Genomic DNA, 15,821 nt, shown 5'->3' with positions numbered 1-15,821 from the left:
ACGGTGGCACGCGCGTCTGCAAGGTCACGAACTTCTAATCCCTTCAACGGCTTCTGCTTTCCCGCTTCGACTGGACGTATGAGAATAAGAGCTTTATAGCTCATCGGATTACTCCAGCGATGAATACGTATTTCTCATTCGGACTCCGGACGGATGGACGGACGGACGGAGGGAGGAAGCAGAGGCGAGAGAAACAGGCCGCTTTCGATGCGGCCAATAGCGTTCCTCGCGAAGGCAGCAGCAAAAGCGAGCACGTGCGGGAGCGCGACGGAAAGGGCCAACCACAGGGCTCCTCTCTCGCTCTCCCGGGACAAGACCACGTGACACAGGTGGGCGGAGTTAGGGGGGCGGCCAATAAAACGCCTCCCCCCCTCTCCAACCACCCGCCGCCTCAACCAACCACGATTATTATGATAACGATTAACGCAACAACCGTTCGTCGATTTGCGCGCGTGCATAATTCCATCGACGTTTCGAACCCTGTGTGTGTGAGAATCACTTGGAGTAAACATGGGACGAGTTTGTAACGACTGCTGCCGTGACATCGGTGCTGAATTGTTGCGGACCTACCAAGTGCTTTCTGCTGGGAGACACAGTGGGGAGGGGGGCGGTGGGCGGGACAATCACACCCTACTCCCCCAAAGCACGGGGCCCCGGGCAGTCACCCCGATTCGCCGCGTACCCTAGGGACGGCTGTGGGGGGGGGAGAGGCAAGGCTCAACCCAAAACGCCGCGGTGCCTCCGACCGGCCGAAGAGACTGCACCGAGCGCGCAAAAAAAAAGAAAATCACCCGCGATGGCCCGGTCTCTCATACTCGAGTCCCTGAAGAAATAGATATTTTTGAAATGTAAATAATTACAAACGATCCGGCGTTAGACCCCCAAAGAAATCGGCGACGACCGCCCCCCCCCCCCCCCCCCCCCCACCGTGTCCCCACCATTGCTGGTCAGTCATCGGAAAACCGAAAACGATTTCAATATCGCGAGGGCCCCCCCCCCCCACCACCACCCCCCCCCCCCCCTGCGTCTGGCGGCCAACAACCTGGGATGCACCGTGCACTCTCGATCGCCCGCGCACTCTCGATCGCCCGCGCGCGTGGATTTATCCGCCGGTTGCAGGGTTGACCGCAGAGCGATCATCAAGTGAACGGCTCGCCGCGTTGGCGCCGGGGGTTAGCGATCGGCCGGTCCCGCCCCGCTACTGGCTCGTCGAGGGTCGATAAACGGACAAACGAATTGACCCCCCCCCCACCCACCCACCACAACCGCGCTGGCCAGTTAAAACCCGATCATCGCCGGATGTACACGGCTGTCATCATCTGTGTTTTTGCGTCTTATCTTGGTCCCCTCTCCCCCCCACAAACCCTTCCCCTGCCCCCCCCCCCCCCCCCCCCCGCTTCATAACCCTGGATCTTAATCACGAGTCGGCTGCGGCCACGTGACCCTGGGACTCGAAGCGCACCACGCTGGGAACGCCGCCGCCGTTTCACCACCGGCAGACGGAATTCAAATGCCCCTTGCAGCGACTACATTCACCAAAACGACACAACACTAAAAAAACGTCTGAGATCTTGAGTTGAATCGTGACCCTGAATGGCCGACAATGCATCGAATTGCTATGGTGGTGATGACGGTAGCGCTGGTAGTGATGATGGTGGAGGTAGTAATGGGGATGATGTTGGTAGCGGTGGTAACGATGGTAGTGGTGGTAGCAGTAGTGATGATGGTGGAGGTAGTAGCGGTGATGATGTTGGTAGTGGTGGTGATGATGGTAGTGGTGGTAGTAGTAGTGATGATGGTGGAGGTAGTAATGGCGATGATGTTGGTAGCAGTGGTGACGATGGTAGTGGTGGGAGTAGTAGTGATGATGGTGGAGGTAGTAGCGGTGATGTCCATAGTAGTGGAAGCAGGCGTGATGATGGTAGTGGTGGTGATGATGTTATTGATGGTAGTAGTGATGGTGGTTGTCGTGATGTTGAGGGTGGTGGTAGCGGTGGTGATGATTGCAGTGCTGGTAATTGTAATGATGCTGGCGGTGGTAGTATTGGTGGTGGTGTTGTTAGTAGTGAAATTCTTACAACCCTAAATATTCTATTCGGAGCACAAGCTGCATCATGAGCCGCAGCTCAAACGGCATCGGCCGTCTCCTGGCAAGCGTTGGCTAGGAGATGTTAACTACCTCGCATGGTATACAGGATGTCGTGGGTTTGATCCCGACCCTGACGCCTGCTGTAGATTTGGAGTCTGCGTCTCTCTCATCATCATCATCACGGTGGCTAGGCGATGTCAACTACCTCGCCTGGTATACAGGAGGTTGTGGGTTTGATCCCGACCCTGACGCCTGCTGTATATTTGACATCTGCGTCTCTCTCATCATCACGGTGGCTAGGAGATGTCAACTACCTCGCCTGGTCTACAGGAGGTCGTGGGTTTGATCCCGACCCTGACGCCTGCTGTAGAATTGGAGTGGTTGCGTGGATTTTTTCCTGCGGGTCCTCCAGTTTCCGCTTCTTTCCCCATATTTAGAATCAACATCGCGCGTGTAGAGTAAATTATTATCCAGCAGCACCTGGGTAAACACACTCTGAACCAGGCTTTCGGAGCTTTTGAGTCTCAACAGCAGAAATTGAGAGTTTTAAGAGAGCTCCCTCATGGTGTCAGCCATGTCCCTCCCGTAGCCCTTCCCCTCCCGGTTGGTCGTCGCGAGAGGTCGGGTCAACATCCGTTGGCCCGGGGGTCAACGTCCGTTGGCCTGGGGGTCTCGTTCAGCTGGGGGGGGGGGCGGGGCGGGGGGGGGCGGCGGTGTGGGGGGGGGCGGCGAACGCGACATTTCGCTGCGAGCGTCGCAAAAAGTTCACCGACGAAAACGCAAACGAGGCGGACGAGCGAGTGTGCGCGTCGGCGCTTAAATACACGAGGGGACCGCCACACACCCCCTCCCTCCCCCGCCACGCACAGTCGTCGTCGTCATCATTGTCGCCCTGATTCGCAAACTTAAAAAATATATATTATCCACGCGCCCGCCGCCATATTATAAAACAACAATCCGCCCTGGACTCTCTCTATCTCTCTTCTCTCACGCGCGCCGTCAGCATGACACACGCGCGTCGTGAACATAGCAGCTGTGTGACCACAAACTCGCGAAGATAAAACGGTTCCTGGCTCTTTTAAGGCTTCCTTTTTTCTTTTCCCTGGGCCAGAATCCCGATTCAAGTTTCCCCCCCCCACCGCCCCCGTCCGCCGAACGGCGCGCGCTCCCCCGTCTTCTTCCGCAAGCGGCTCTCTTTGCGACGGACGCCGTCGCGGACGTCGGCTCAGGCGACGCCGTCCACGTGCGCGGACGGCCCGCCGAGAGAGGACGGCGATGGCGGCGGCGACGACGATGGCGGTGACGACGGCGGTGACGACGGCGGTGACGACGGCGGTGGGTCACCTCCGTCCCGCCCGGGCTCGGCGGGTCTCTCCGTCGGAGCGGCGGACGCGGGGCAGCCGTCGGCCGACGGGACGTCCTGGGGGTCGGCGGGGGCGGGCGACCGCCGTGGGTGCTTGGAGCTACGCGGGGGTGGCAGGGGGGGGGGCATCAAAACGATCGCACGAACTTCGTCAAGGTCGGGGTCATCGAACTCGGGTAGCGCAGGGAGTTTAATCAACTGCGTCGTCCCTCCCCCAACGGCAACTGCCATTTGCCGCTAAGCGGAGGTGACCTCGCCACGGCGCCTGTGCCAGGCTGGGTGCACTTTAAGGCCAGGTTAAGCGTCGAACGCCCGCTGGCAGGAGGTCACGGGACAGACCCAGCAGGTGCCACGGGTCGACTGACCGAGATGACTGGCTGATGCACCAACTGTGCCCACTACTATGCCAGCTTGCTGCGTTTTAGGCGCTCGGCTCGTTGTTGTGAGTGTCGCACCCCCACAAACACACATGCACACACACACACATAAAACGTACATAAAACCAAACAAACACAAAGATCCCCTCCCATATAGCCTGTAACGGCTGTTGACCAGGCAAGGCCCACTAAGCTCTACGTCTCTTTTTTCAGAAGTCACCTGGCGATAAATGAAAGCTCAACGAAAGTGGCTACTCATCACGTGGAAGTTCATCGCAGGCAAATACTCGAAATGTGGATGGGGGAAAACCGGAGGACCTGGAAAATAATCCGCTCGACCACGGGGAGAGAGAAAACGCGCAGGGCCGGGATCAAACCTCCTGCATACCAGATCAGGGAAATAACATCTCGCCACCGAGGTACGACGCGGCTGTTTGCCGCGTAGCGGGGAATCTAACTCGGGTCGCCGGGATCCTGGCGTCGTGCGCCAACCACTGTGCCACCGCTCCCTCCCACACAGCGACACGCGCGCACACACACACACGCGTTGGCACGCACGCACAGACACACGCGTTGGCACGCACACACACACGCGCGCGAATTGGCACGCACACACATACACGCGTTGGCACGCACACACGCGCGTTGGCATGCGCGCGCACACACACACGCGTTGGCACGCGCACACACACACGCGTTGGCACGCACACACACACGCGTTGGCACACACACACACACACACACGCACGCGTGGGGACGCGCCGGCCGAGCGCCACTTACTTGTCAAAGGAGGCGCTGGCGAGCGAGAGGCGAGTCCTCTCCGCGTCGTAGTCGTCCTCATCCACCGCCTCGAACAGGCTCCTCACTGCCGCACACAACCACGAGACGGTGTCAGTGTACACGTGCGCGCGTGTGCGTACGCGTGCGTACGCGTGCGTACGTGTGCACGAGTGCGTACGTGTGCGTACGTGCGTACGTGTGCGTACGTGTGCGCGCGTGCGTACGTGTGCAGAGTGCTGGTGGGGGAACGGTGGTGTAATGGTTAGTGCGCTGCGCTACGAACCTGGTGACCCGAGATCGAATCTCCCGCTCACGGACAAAATCAGTGGCGATTATCTGAACCGGTCCTGGGCCTTCCCTCGGTCGACTCAGCCTCAAATGAGTATCTGGTGCGGTGTGTAAACATAGGCCGGATGTGGTGCCGACTACCCACCCCCTTGTGTGCCTTCATAGGTGCTGCTCGCTAACAGCACTTGGCCCTACGGGCTGTTACAGGCTATACGGGGGATCTTTGTCTTTGTTTGGGTCCATGTGTAACCAGACTGGATTATGTGCAGACCCTTGAAAGATGTGTGCAGTCCCCATCACCAGTGAGCTCCCCCCCAGGGAAAGAGGCTGTGTTGGCTGGGTCGTGTTGCCCCCACACCCAGCCACCGCATCATACCCAAGAAGCTTGCTTGGCCGGATAGATGGTGATAATGGTGACGATGGTGACGATGGTGACGATGGTGATAATGGTGATAATGGTGATAATGGTGATGATGATCGTGATGATAATGGTTATGGTAATAATGGTAACGATGGTGATAATGGTAATGATGGTAATGATGATGGTAATGATGATGGTAATGATGTTGATGACGGTGGTAATGATGACGGTGATGATCATAATGATGATAATGGTACTGATGGTGATGATAATGGTAATGATGATGGTGATGATGGTAATGATGGTGATAATGGTAATGATGATGGCGATGATGGTAATGATGGCGATAATGGTAATGATGGTGATGATAATGATGATGGTAATGATGATGGTGATAATGGTAATGATGGTCATGATGATGGTGATAATGGTAATGATGTTGATAACAGTGGCAATAACGATGGTGATGATCATGATGGTGATAATGGTAATGATGGCGATGATAAATGATGGTAATGATGGTGATGATAATGATGGTCATGATGATGGTGCTAATGATGATGACGATGGCGCTGTCCCCTCCGAACGACGCTGCCGGCGCGGAGCCACCCCCCCACCGCCCGCCACGGCGTACCGCTGCGGTGGCGCCGGGCGCCAACAGCGGCGCCGTGCCCAACCCCCGGCGGGGCGCGGGGCCCCCCACCCTCACGGCCGTCCACCTCGGACCCCCTCTCCTCCGCCTCCGCTCTCTCCAGTAGCTCCAGCACCTCCTGCTCCTGCGTTTGGGAAGAGGGGAGTGGGGAGTGGTGGTGGGGGGTGGTGGGTGGTGGGGGGGGGGGTGTTGGGGGGTGGTGGTGAAAAATGTGCAGAGGAACTCGAGCTTAGACCCACTCACAACCCCCCCCTCTCCGTGGTCCTTCACCAACCCCCCCCCCCGTGGTCCTTCACCAACCCCCCCCCCCCGTGGCCCTTCACCAACCCCCCCCCCCCCCGTGGCCCTTCACCAACCCCCCCCCCCTCACCCCTCACCACTGCGAGCTGCGCCGGTATCCGCTGCTGGCGGTTCTTGACGGCGGCGCTGGCGCCGGCGTAGAGCAGCGCCCGCACGGCATCGGCGCTGCCCGCGCGCGCCGCCTCGTGCAGCGCCGAATCCCCACGCCGGTTCACCAGGCACGCGCTGGCACCGTGCTGCGGCAGGCAACGCACACGCGGCGACACACATGGCAACGAACACGTGGCAACGCACATGGCAACGCACACGCGGCAACGCACATGGCAACGAACACGAGGCGACGCACATGGCAACGAACACGCAGCAACGCACATGGCAGCGAATACGCGGCAACGCACATGGCAACGAACACGCGGCAACGCACATGGCAACGAACACGCGACAACGCACATGGCAACGAACACGCGGCAACGCACATGGCAACGAACACGCGGCAACGCACATGGCAACGAACACGCGGCAATGCACATGGCAACGAACACACGGCAACGCACATGGCAAAGCACACGCGGCGACGCACATGGCAAAGCACACGCGGCGACGCACATGGCAAAGCACACGCGGCGACGCACATGGCAAAGCACACGCGGCGACGCACATGGCAAAGCACACGCGGCGACGCACACGTGGTGACGACGGCGGCCGTGCATACTGTGCCGCTCTAGGTGTGTGTCTATACAGGTGTAGGTGTGTGCGTGTATGTGTGCGTGTATAGGTGTGTATAGGTGTGTATAGGTTTGTATGGGCAAGTCGATGGGTGTGTATGGGCAAGTCGATGGGTGTGTATGGGTGTGTATGGGTGTGTATGGGTGTGTATGGGTGTGTATGGGTGTGTATGGGTGTGTATGGGCAAGTTGATGGGTTGTGTATGGGTGTGTATGGGTGTGTATGGGTGTGTATGGGCAAGTCGATGGGAATGCGAGTGGGCGCGTGTACGGGCGAGTAGGGGCGCCTACGGGCGACTATCGCGTCCATCTGCCCTGCCGCTCACATTCGCTGCGAGAGGCCACGTCCTTTCCCCCACTCGGCGTCTCCGGGAGCCACCGAGCGGGAGGCCAACCTGGACGTCCCGCTGCCGGCTACTCCCGTCGAATAGAGGAGGAGGAGGGAGGAGAGAGGAGGGAGGAGATCGTCACCTGTACGAGGAGCAGCACAGTGAGAGCTGAAGGGGCGACGCACGCCAGGTGGAGCGGGGTGTTCCCGTCGCGGTCGCGCTTGTTGACCTTTGCCCCGTGCTCCAGGAGGATGTCGGCCACCTGGTCACCGACACACGGATACACAGCGACCCACCCACTCACACCCCCACCCAGTCATCCACTCACAACCCCACTCACACCCCCACCCACTCATCCACACACACCCCCACACACACCCCCACCCATTCATCCACACACACCCCCACCCACCCACACACACCCCCACCAACTCATCCACCCATCCACCCACTCACACCCCCACCAACTCATCCATCCACCCACCCACCCACACCCCACCCACTCACACCCCCACCCACTCATCCACACACACCCCCACACACACCCCCACCCATTCATCCACACACACCCCCACCCACCCACACACACCCCCACCCACTCATCCACTCACAACCCCACTCACACCCCCACCCACTCACACCCCCACCCACTCATCCACACACACCCCCACACACACCCCCACCCATTCATCCACACACACCCCCACCAACCCACACACACCCCCACCAACTCATCCACCCATCCACCCACTCACACCCCCACCAACTCATCCATCCACCCACCCACCCACTCACACCCCCACCCACTCACACCCCCACCCACACACACCCCCACCCACCCACTCACACCCCCACCCACTCACACCCCCACCCACCCACTCACACCCCCACCCACACACACCCCCACCCACCCACTCACACCCCCACCAACCCACACACACCCCCACCAACACACACACACCCCCACCAACCCACACACACCCCCACCAACTCATCCACCCACCCACCCACTCACACCCCCACCCACTCACACCCCCACCCACTGACCGCCCCGGGGCCCACTCGCCCACCCCCACCTGCGCCAGGCCTAGCCGGGCCGCGGTGTGCAGCGGGGTGTGGCCGTTGCGGTGCGTGCCGACGTCAGGGTCGGCGCCATGCCGCAGCAGCGCGCTCGTGAGCTGGGCAGCGGCGCCGACGTTGGCGCAGGCCGCGTGGAGCGGCGTGAGGCCGTCCCGGTCGCTCGCGTTCACCGAGAGCCCCGAGGACGACAACAGCGAGGCACGCTGTGCCGTGCACACGCGCACACACGCACACATACGCACACACACACGTGCACACACACACACGCGTGCACACACACAGGTGCACACACACACACACACGCGCATACGCGCACACGCACAAAGACACACGTGCACACGCACGTGCACACGCGCACACACACACACGTGCACACACGCGCACACCCACACGTGCACACGTGCACAAACACACATTCACACACACACACACACACGTGCACACGCACGTACACACAAACACACACGTGCACACGACAACAACAACCGTCATTCATCATTAAGTGACCGTGCCAGGCTGTGTGCACTTTACGGCCACGTGAAGTGTCGAACTAGCAAGGAGGTCACGGGACAGAGTCAGGTGCCACGGGTTGACCGACTGAGATGACTGAGATGACTGGCTAATGCACAACACGCACATGTACACGTGCACACAACAGACAAAGATCCCCTGTATCGGTTTAACAGACTGTAGGGGCAAGTGCTGTTAGCGAGCAGTACCTATGAAGGCCGGCACGGCACACGAGGGGGTGGGTGGCTAGCACCACGCCTGGCCGCCTTTGTCTCCCCAGTGGCCATGTTTACACACCGCACCGAGTCGACCTAGTGGAGGCCCAGGACCGGTTATAATAAATCGTCACCAGTGTTGGTGGCCTTTGAGCAGGAATCGAACTCTGGTCGCCGGGTTCGTAGCGCAGCGTAGCGCTACCCGCTGCGCTACCGCTGTCCTAAAAATACAGCACCATATTTTAACACTAAAGCAGTCACTGACTCGCAACAACTTGCAATCATAAGTGACAGAGTTAATTTCGGGTAAAATCAATGAAAATGGGGTATGCCGATAGCATAAAAATGAGATGTGATAGAGCAAATCTGAGATCAGATTTGGAATCGGCACCCTGAAATTAGTCTAGAACAGCTGCAAAAGTCCAGGCCAGAATTTTTTGACCAGTGTTATCATCGTGTGAAAACGTACCGCAGCCAAACACTGTAAGTAAATGTTTCCGGTGCAGCCACCAATCGCTTTGCCACAGTGGTTAGCGCACTGCCCGCCACAAACCCGGCGGACCCGAGTTCGATTCCCAGGCACAGCTAACATCGGTGGCGAAAATCCGAACCGGTCCCTGGACCCCACGTCGGTCGACTCAGGCTTAAGCGAGTACCTGGTGCGGTGTTTATAACATCGGGGGGGGGGGGGAACAAAGGTGGCCGGGCATGGTGCTGGCCACCAAAAAATTTGCTACCGCTACTCGCCAACAGCACTTGCCCCAAAAGTCTGCTAAGGCTCTGGGGGGGAGATCTTCGCCTGTATCTTTGCGAGTGCACTTACCCTCTGTTGAGGCTGGCATGTCGCGCACTGACACAGCGGGTGGCACAGCTGAAACATCGGGGGGAACGCCTCTGTGTCGCTCTCGTCGCTGTCGTCTGTCCAGCCCAGCAGGAAGCGCGTCTGTGCCCAGCGGGAACCGCACGGGGAGGGGAGGCGGACACACCACGCACAGTCCTGTTAAACCACGTGGTCATCGCTAAAGACTTATATTGCCTCTTCCCTGTCATCTCACTCTACTCCCCTCCACGCACTCTCCTACCTCTCCCCTCTCATCTCACTCTACTCCCCTCCATGCACTCTCCTGCCTCTCCCCTCTCATCTCACTCTACTCCCCTTCACGCACTCTCCTGCCTCTCCCCTCTCATCTCACTCTACTCCCCTCCACACACTCTCCTACCTCTCCCCTCTCATCTCACTCTACTCCCCTCCATGCACTCTCCTGCCTCTCCCCTCTCATCTCACTCTACTCCCCTCCATGCACTCTCCTACCTATCCCCTCTCATCTCACTCTACTCCCCTCCATGCACTCTCCTGCCTCTCCCCTCTCATCTCACTCTACTCTCCTCCACGCACTCTCCTCCCTCTCCCCTCTCATCTCACTCTACTCCCCTTCACGCACTCTCCTGCCTCTCCCCTCTCTCTCATCTCACTCCACTCCCCTCCACGCACTCCCCTACCTCTCCCCTCTCATCTCACTCTACTCCCCTCCACGCACTCTCCTGCCTCTCCCCTCTCTCTCATCTCACTCCACTCCCTTCCACGCACTCCCCTACCTCTCCCCTCTCATCTCACTCTACTCCCCTCCACGCACTCTCCTGCCTCTCCCCTCTCTCTCATCTCACTCCACTCCCCTCCACGCACTCCCCTACCTCTCCCCTCTCATCTCACTCTACTTCCCCTCCACGCACTCTCATGCCTCTCCCCTCTCTCATCTCACTCCACTCCCCTCCACGCACTCTCCTACCTCTCCCCTCTCTCTCATCCCACTCTACTCCCCTCCACGCACTCTCCTGCCTCTCCCCTCTCATCTCACTCTACTCCCCTCCACGCACTCTCCTACCTCTCCCCTCTCATCTCACTTTACTCCCCTCCATGCACTCTCCTACCTCTCTCATCTCACTCCACTCCCCTCCACGGACTCTCCTACCTCTCCCCTCTCATCTCACTCTACTCCCCTCCATGCACTCTCCTACCTCTCCCCACTCATCTCACTCTACTCACCTCCACGCACTCCCCTACCCCTCTCATCTCACTCTACTTCCCTCCACGCACTCTCCTACCTCTCCCCTCTCATCTCACTCTACTCCCCTCAACGCACTCTCCTACCTCTCCCCACTCATCTCACTATACTCCCCTCCACGCACTCTCCTGCCTCTCCCCTCTCATCTCACTCTACTCCCCTCCATGCACTCTCCTACCTCTCCCCACTCATCTCACTCTACTCCCCTCCACGCACTCTCCTACCTCTCCCCTCTCATCTCACTCCACTCTCCTCCACGCACTCTCCTACCTCTCTCCTCTCATCTCACTCTACTCCCCTCCACGCACTCTCCTACCTCTTCCCTCTCATCTCACTATACTCCCCTCCACGCACTCTCCTGCCTCTCTACTCCCCTCCACGCACTCTCCTACCTCTCCCCTCTCATCTAACTCTACTCCACTCCACAGACTGACAGAGACCCACACTCAGTGGCCCACATTCAGTGACCCACAGACTCCGAGACCCAAAGATTCCCAGAGTGACCTAGACTCAGCCACCCACAGTCACATCGTGACCTACAGACTCCGAGACCCACAGATTCACATGACCTAGACTCTGAAACCCACAGATTCACATGACCTAGACTCCGAGACCCACAGTCTCACAGAGTGACCCACAGACTCCGAGACCCGCAGACCCAAAGAGAGACCCGTAGACTCGCGTAGATACCAACAGACTTGCCCAGGCATCCACAGACCCTCACAGGGAGGGAGTCGCGATAACCGCGTGTGCGCCGCGGCCTAGTCTCAGATCACCGCCCGCGCGCGAGAACCTCCCTCGCCACGGCCGGGCTCACGCGGCCGGGCAGAACGCTCACCATGACGAGGTCCCCGTCGGCCACGGCCTTGAGCAGGCGCTCCACCTGCACACACGGCACACACGCGCGTAGCACAGCCGCAGAAAGCCGCGCGGTCGGTTACCCGGCCGAATGACGGCGGCGGTTTGCGATGACGACGGCAACGATGGCGACGATAACGATAATGGCGACGATAGTGATGACGACCACAGTGATGACGACGATGATGGCCATCATGTTGTGATTGTAGCGCCGCTGGAATAACAACGGCTGGGCTGAACAACCAGCAGCAGCACCACCACTAGCACCACCAGCACCACCACAACCATCACCACCACAACCATCACCAACACCACCACCACAATCAACCACCACCCGCACCACCACAACCAACCACCGCCAGCACCACCACAACCAACAATCACCAGCACCACCAGCACCACCACCAGCACCACTAACAACCGCCAGCAGCAGCAACACCACTAGCACCACAGAGACAAATCCCCGGTAAAGCCTGAACAAGCTGTTGGGGCAAGTGCTGTTAGCGAGCACCTATGAAGGCCGGCACGGCACACGAGGGGGTAGGTGGCCAGCACCACGCCCGGCCGCCTTTGTCTCCCTAGTCGCGATGTTTCCTACACACTGCATGAGGTACTCATTTGAGGCCGAGTAGACCTAGGGGAGGCTAAGGACCGGTTCAGATATTCATCACAGGTGTTGGCCGTGAGCGGGAATTGAACGCGAGTCGCCGGGTTCGTAGCGCAGTGTGCTAACCGCTACATTACCATTAGCACCACAACAACCACCACCAGCACCACCACAACCAACCACCACCAGCACCACCAGCACCACCAGCACCACCACAACCACCACAACCAGCACCACCACAATCAACCACCACCAGCGCCACCACAACCAACCATCACCAGCACCACCACAACCAACCACCACCAGGACCACCACAACCAACCACCACCAGCAGCACCAGCATCAATCACACCACCACCAGCACCTCTAGCAACCACCAGCAGCAGCAACACCACTAGCACCAGTACCACCACCAACCACCAGCCACCCCTAACCACACCAACCACCAGCCACCACCAACCACACCAACCACCACCACCATCATCACCAGAAGCCACCACCACCCCGTACCTCACGCACCCTGCTCTTCTCATCGTCGCTTTGCGTCTCCAGCATCGTCGCCGACGACGACAGCGACGACGACGCGTCCGACAGCGTCGATGAGCGCCGGCTGCTGCTGCTGCAATCTGGGCTCCGATTGGCTGAGGGCGACGGCCTATCGGATGCCTTGCTGCTGTCAGGTGGCTGAAAGCGACCGAGGTTGGGGCACAGAGCGGGGTCACGTAACAAAACTACAAACTAAACAATTTTTTTTTATTTTACCAGATAAGGGTTCACCGAGCTATATCACATTTTTGCTCAGCGATCTGGCCACAAACGATAACTCAACCAAGTTGCTTATCGAGCGGAAATACACGTAAGGGCTGGATGGCTGAAATGGCAAGAGATGTTTGGTGTGGTGGGCGATAAGAAGCTCCCCCCCAGTTTTGTTGCAGGGAAAAGTGTGTAGTGTATAGTGTAGCGTAGTCGTGTATAGTGTAGTGTATAGTAGTGCAGGATATAGTGTAGTGTATAGTTTAGTGTATAGTGTAGTGTGTAGTAGTGCAGTATATAGTGTAGTGTATAGTGTAGTGTAGTAGTGTATAGTGTAGTGTATAGTAGTGCAGTATATAGTGTAGTGTGTAGTGTAGTGTATAGTGTAGTGTATAGCACAAGACGGTGGTGAGGCCGGTGCTGTTGTACGGGGCCGAGTGCTGGGGCACAATAAAAAGGGAGGACCAACACTACGGCAGTCACAGAGATGAGGACGGCGTGGAGACAGGGCAGCGTGGAGACAGGGCGAAGCGGGGACAGGGCAGCGTAGAGACAGCGTGGAGACAGGGCAGCGTCTCCATGCTGCCCTGTAGGTAACGTTGTGATTTCGGCCAACAGCTGTTACCATTACGTATGGGGGGTTTGCTCGTTACAACAGGAAACAGGTGGAACATGGAGGAAATCCATGCAGAACAGCACCACCAGCACCACAACCAGCACCAATACACGAAGATCCCCCGTATAGCTTTAACAAACTGTTGGGGCAAGTGCTGTTAGCATGCACCTATAAAGGCCGGAACAGCACATGAGGAGGTGGGGGGTAGCCAACATCACGCCCGGCCGCCTTTGTCTCCCCAGTGGCGATGTTTACTATAAACCGCACCAGGTACTCATTGAGACCGAGTCGACCTAGGGGAGGCCCAGGACTGGTTCAGATAATCGCCACCGGCGGTGGCCGTGAAGGGGAATGCGCCGCCGCTCCCCCCACACAACCAGCAGCACCGATTTTCAACCGGGGCCAACGCACCTCGTCAGAATGCGGACTGGAATTGTGGATCAGAGCCATGACCTGCGGAAGAGACACGGGGGTGGGGGGGGTGTGGGGTGGGGTGGAATACACCAGACACAGCCTCTGCACACACGGACGACGGCCCCCTGCTTTCCCGACCCCAGTCCACTCCACCCACGGGTTCTCAGACTCGCGACGCGGCGGTGGTCGCAGGCTGCGTTGGCCTGGCGACAGGGCGACTTGGTGTAAAGCCCCGGCCACGTCCGCCGATGCCGTCACCCACGACCGCACGGACGCTGCTCGCCGTCTCGCCTGCACGGGGGCGACGGGCACGGCCGGCTACGTACGGTGCGAAAGAAGTTCAACGTACGTTGCCACCGCACCGAAGGCCTCGCCGCGCCGAGCACCGCACGGGGTGGTCAGGGTCACAGCTGGCCACATTCCACCGCGGCGGTCGGTGTGGGTTGGCCAACGCGGGGGAGCGTGGGACGGTGAAAGCGCCATGGTGCGGTACGACAACCAAAATGGATTTTGCCGTACAGTGCTCTGCTGCCTGTAGTGCCTGATATATCGCGGCGTCGGCCGGTAACGCTGCGCCCGCCGGCGCCGCTTCTCCGGATCCTCCAATTTCTCCCTCCATGTTTAGAGATGTGCGCTTCGAGTATTTGGCTGCTGTACATTTTCACGTGATAAGCTCTTCGTTGAGCTATCACTTGAGGCCGGTTAGCTTCTGAAAAGGAGCTACGTAGCTCAGTGGGCCTTACTTGGCGCTCACACGCTCACACGATCACGCACTCACTCACGCTCTCACGCGTGCTCTCACACGCTCACATGCACACGCGCTCACGCACTCACTCACGCACTCACTCACGCAATCACAGGCCAACACGCCCACACGCTCACGCACTCACTCACGCGCTCACGCGTGCTCTCGCATGCTCACACGCTCACGCGTGCTCTCGCATGCTCACACGCTCACGCGTGCTCTCGCATGCTCACACGCTCACGCAGGCACGGGGCCCCTCCACTCACCCGCGAGTTGAGCGCGCACGTGAGCGCCGTCTCGCCGGCGCGGTTCTGCAGGTCGGGCGCGGCGCCGGCCTCCAGCAGGGTGGCCACCACGGGCTCGTAGCCCCAGCGCGCCGCCACGTGCAGCGGCGAGTCCCCGCGGTCGTTCTGAGCGCTGGGGTCGACGTGGCGGCCCCGGGCACTGAAGAACACCAGCGCCTTCACGCACTGCCGCACGCACACGGGAGGCAGGGGGAAGGGCTTGACGCACTGCCGCACGCACACGGGAGGCAGGGGGAAGGGATTCACGCACTGCCACCACCACACGGGAGGCAGGGGAAAGGGCTTCAAGCACTGCCTAAGGAGATGTTGACCAGCTCGCCTGGTATGCAGGAGGTCGTGGGGTCGATACCGACCCATGCTGTATATTTGGAGTTTGCGTGTCTTTATCTCT

At 59.1% G+C, this 15,821-nt stretch overlaps 1 protein-coding gene across 3 annotated transcripts in view; it reads right to left on the bottom strand.

Annotated features, from left to right (window-relative positions):
- Nucleotides 1-1,380: 1,380 nt before the first annotated feature.
- Nucleotides 1,381-15,821, bottom strand: part of ANKRD27 (ankyrin repeat domain 27) — a 34,018-nt gene continuing 19,577 nt past the window's right edge. Inside the window, exons 18-28 of one of the 3 annotated variants that reach the window (XM_061576038.1) lie at nucleotides 15,392-15,595; nucleotides 14,378-14,419; nucleotides 13,108-13,281; nucleotides 11,971-12,015; nucleotides 9,893-10,012; nucleotides 8,341-8,547; nucleotides 7,407-7,526; nucleotides 6,288-6,446; nucleotides 5,893-6,034; nucleotides 4,610-4,694; nucleotides 1,381-3,552 (exon numbers count right to left, since the gene is read on the bottom strand). In XM_061576038.1, the coding sequence (XP_061432022.1) occupies nucleotides 3,315-3,552; nucleotides 4,610-4,694; nucleotides 5,893-6,034; nucleotides 6,288-6,446; nucleotides 7,407-7,526; nucleotides 8,341-8,547; nucleotides 9,893-10,012; nucleotides 11,971-12,015; nucleotides 13,108-13,281; nucleotides 14,378-14,419; nucleotides 15,392-15,595 (1,536 nt within the window). In that variant the 3' untranslated portion in view covers nucleotides 1,381-3,314. The remainder of the gene's footprint in view (nucleotides 3,553-4,609; nucleotides 4,695-5,892; nucleotides 6,035-6,287; nucleotides 6,447-7,406; nucleotides 7,527-8,340; nucleotides 8,548-9,892; nucleotides 10,013-11,970; nucleotides 12,016-13,107; nucleotides 13,282-14,377; nucleotides 14,420-15,391; nucleotides 15,596-15,821) is intronic. The other 2 variants (XM_061576039.1, XM_061576040.1) reach the window with 2 other exon arrangements.

Source organism: Lethenteron reissneri, chromosome 60, assembly GCF_015708825.2.
Source record: "Lethenteron reissneri isolate LAM-NWPU_2019-01 chromosome 60, ASM1570882v1, whole genome shotgun sequence".
Lineage (NCBI taxonomy): Eukaryota > Metazoa > Chordata > Hyperoartia > Petromyzontiformes > Petromyzontidae > Lethenteron > Lethenteron reissneri.
This window is presented reverse-complemented; position numbering and strand designations above follow the sequence as displayed.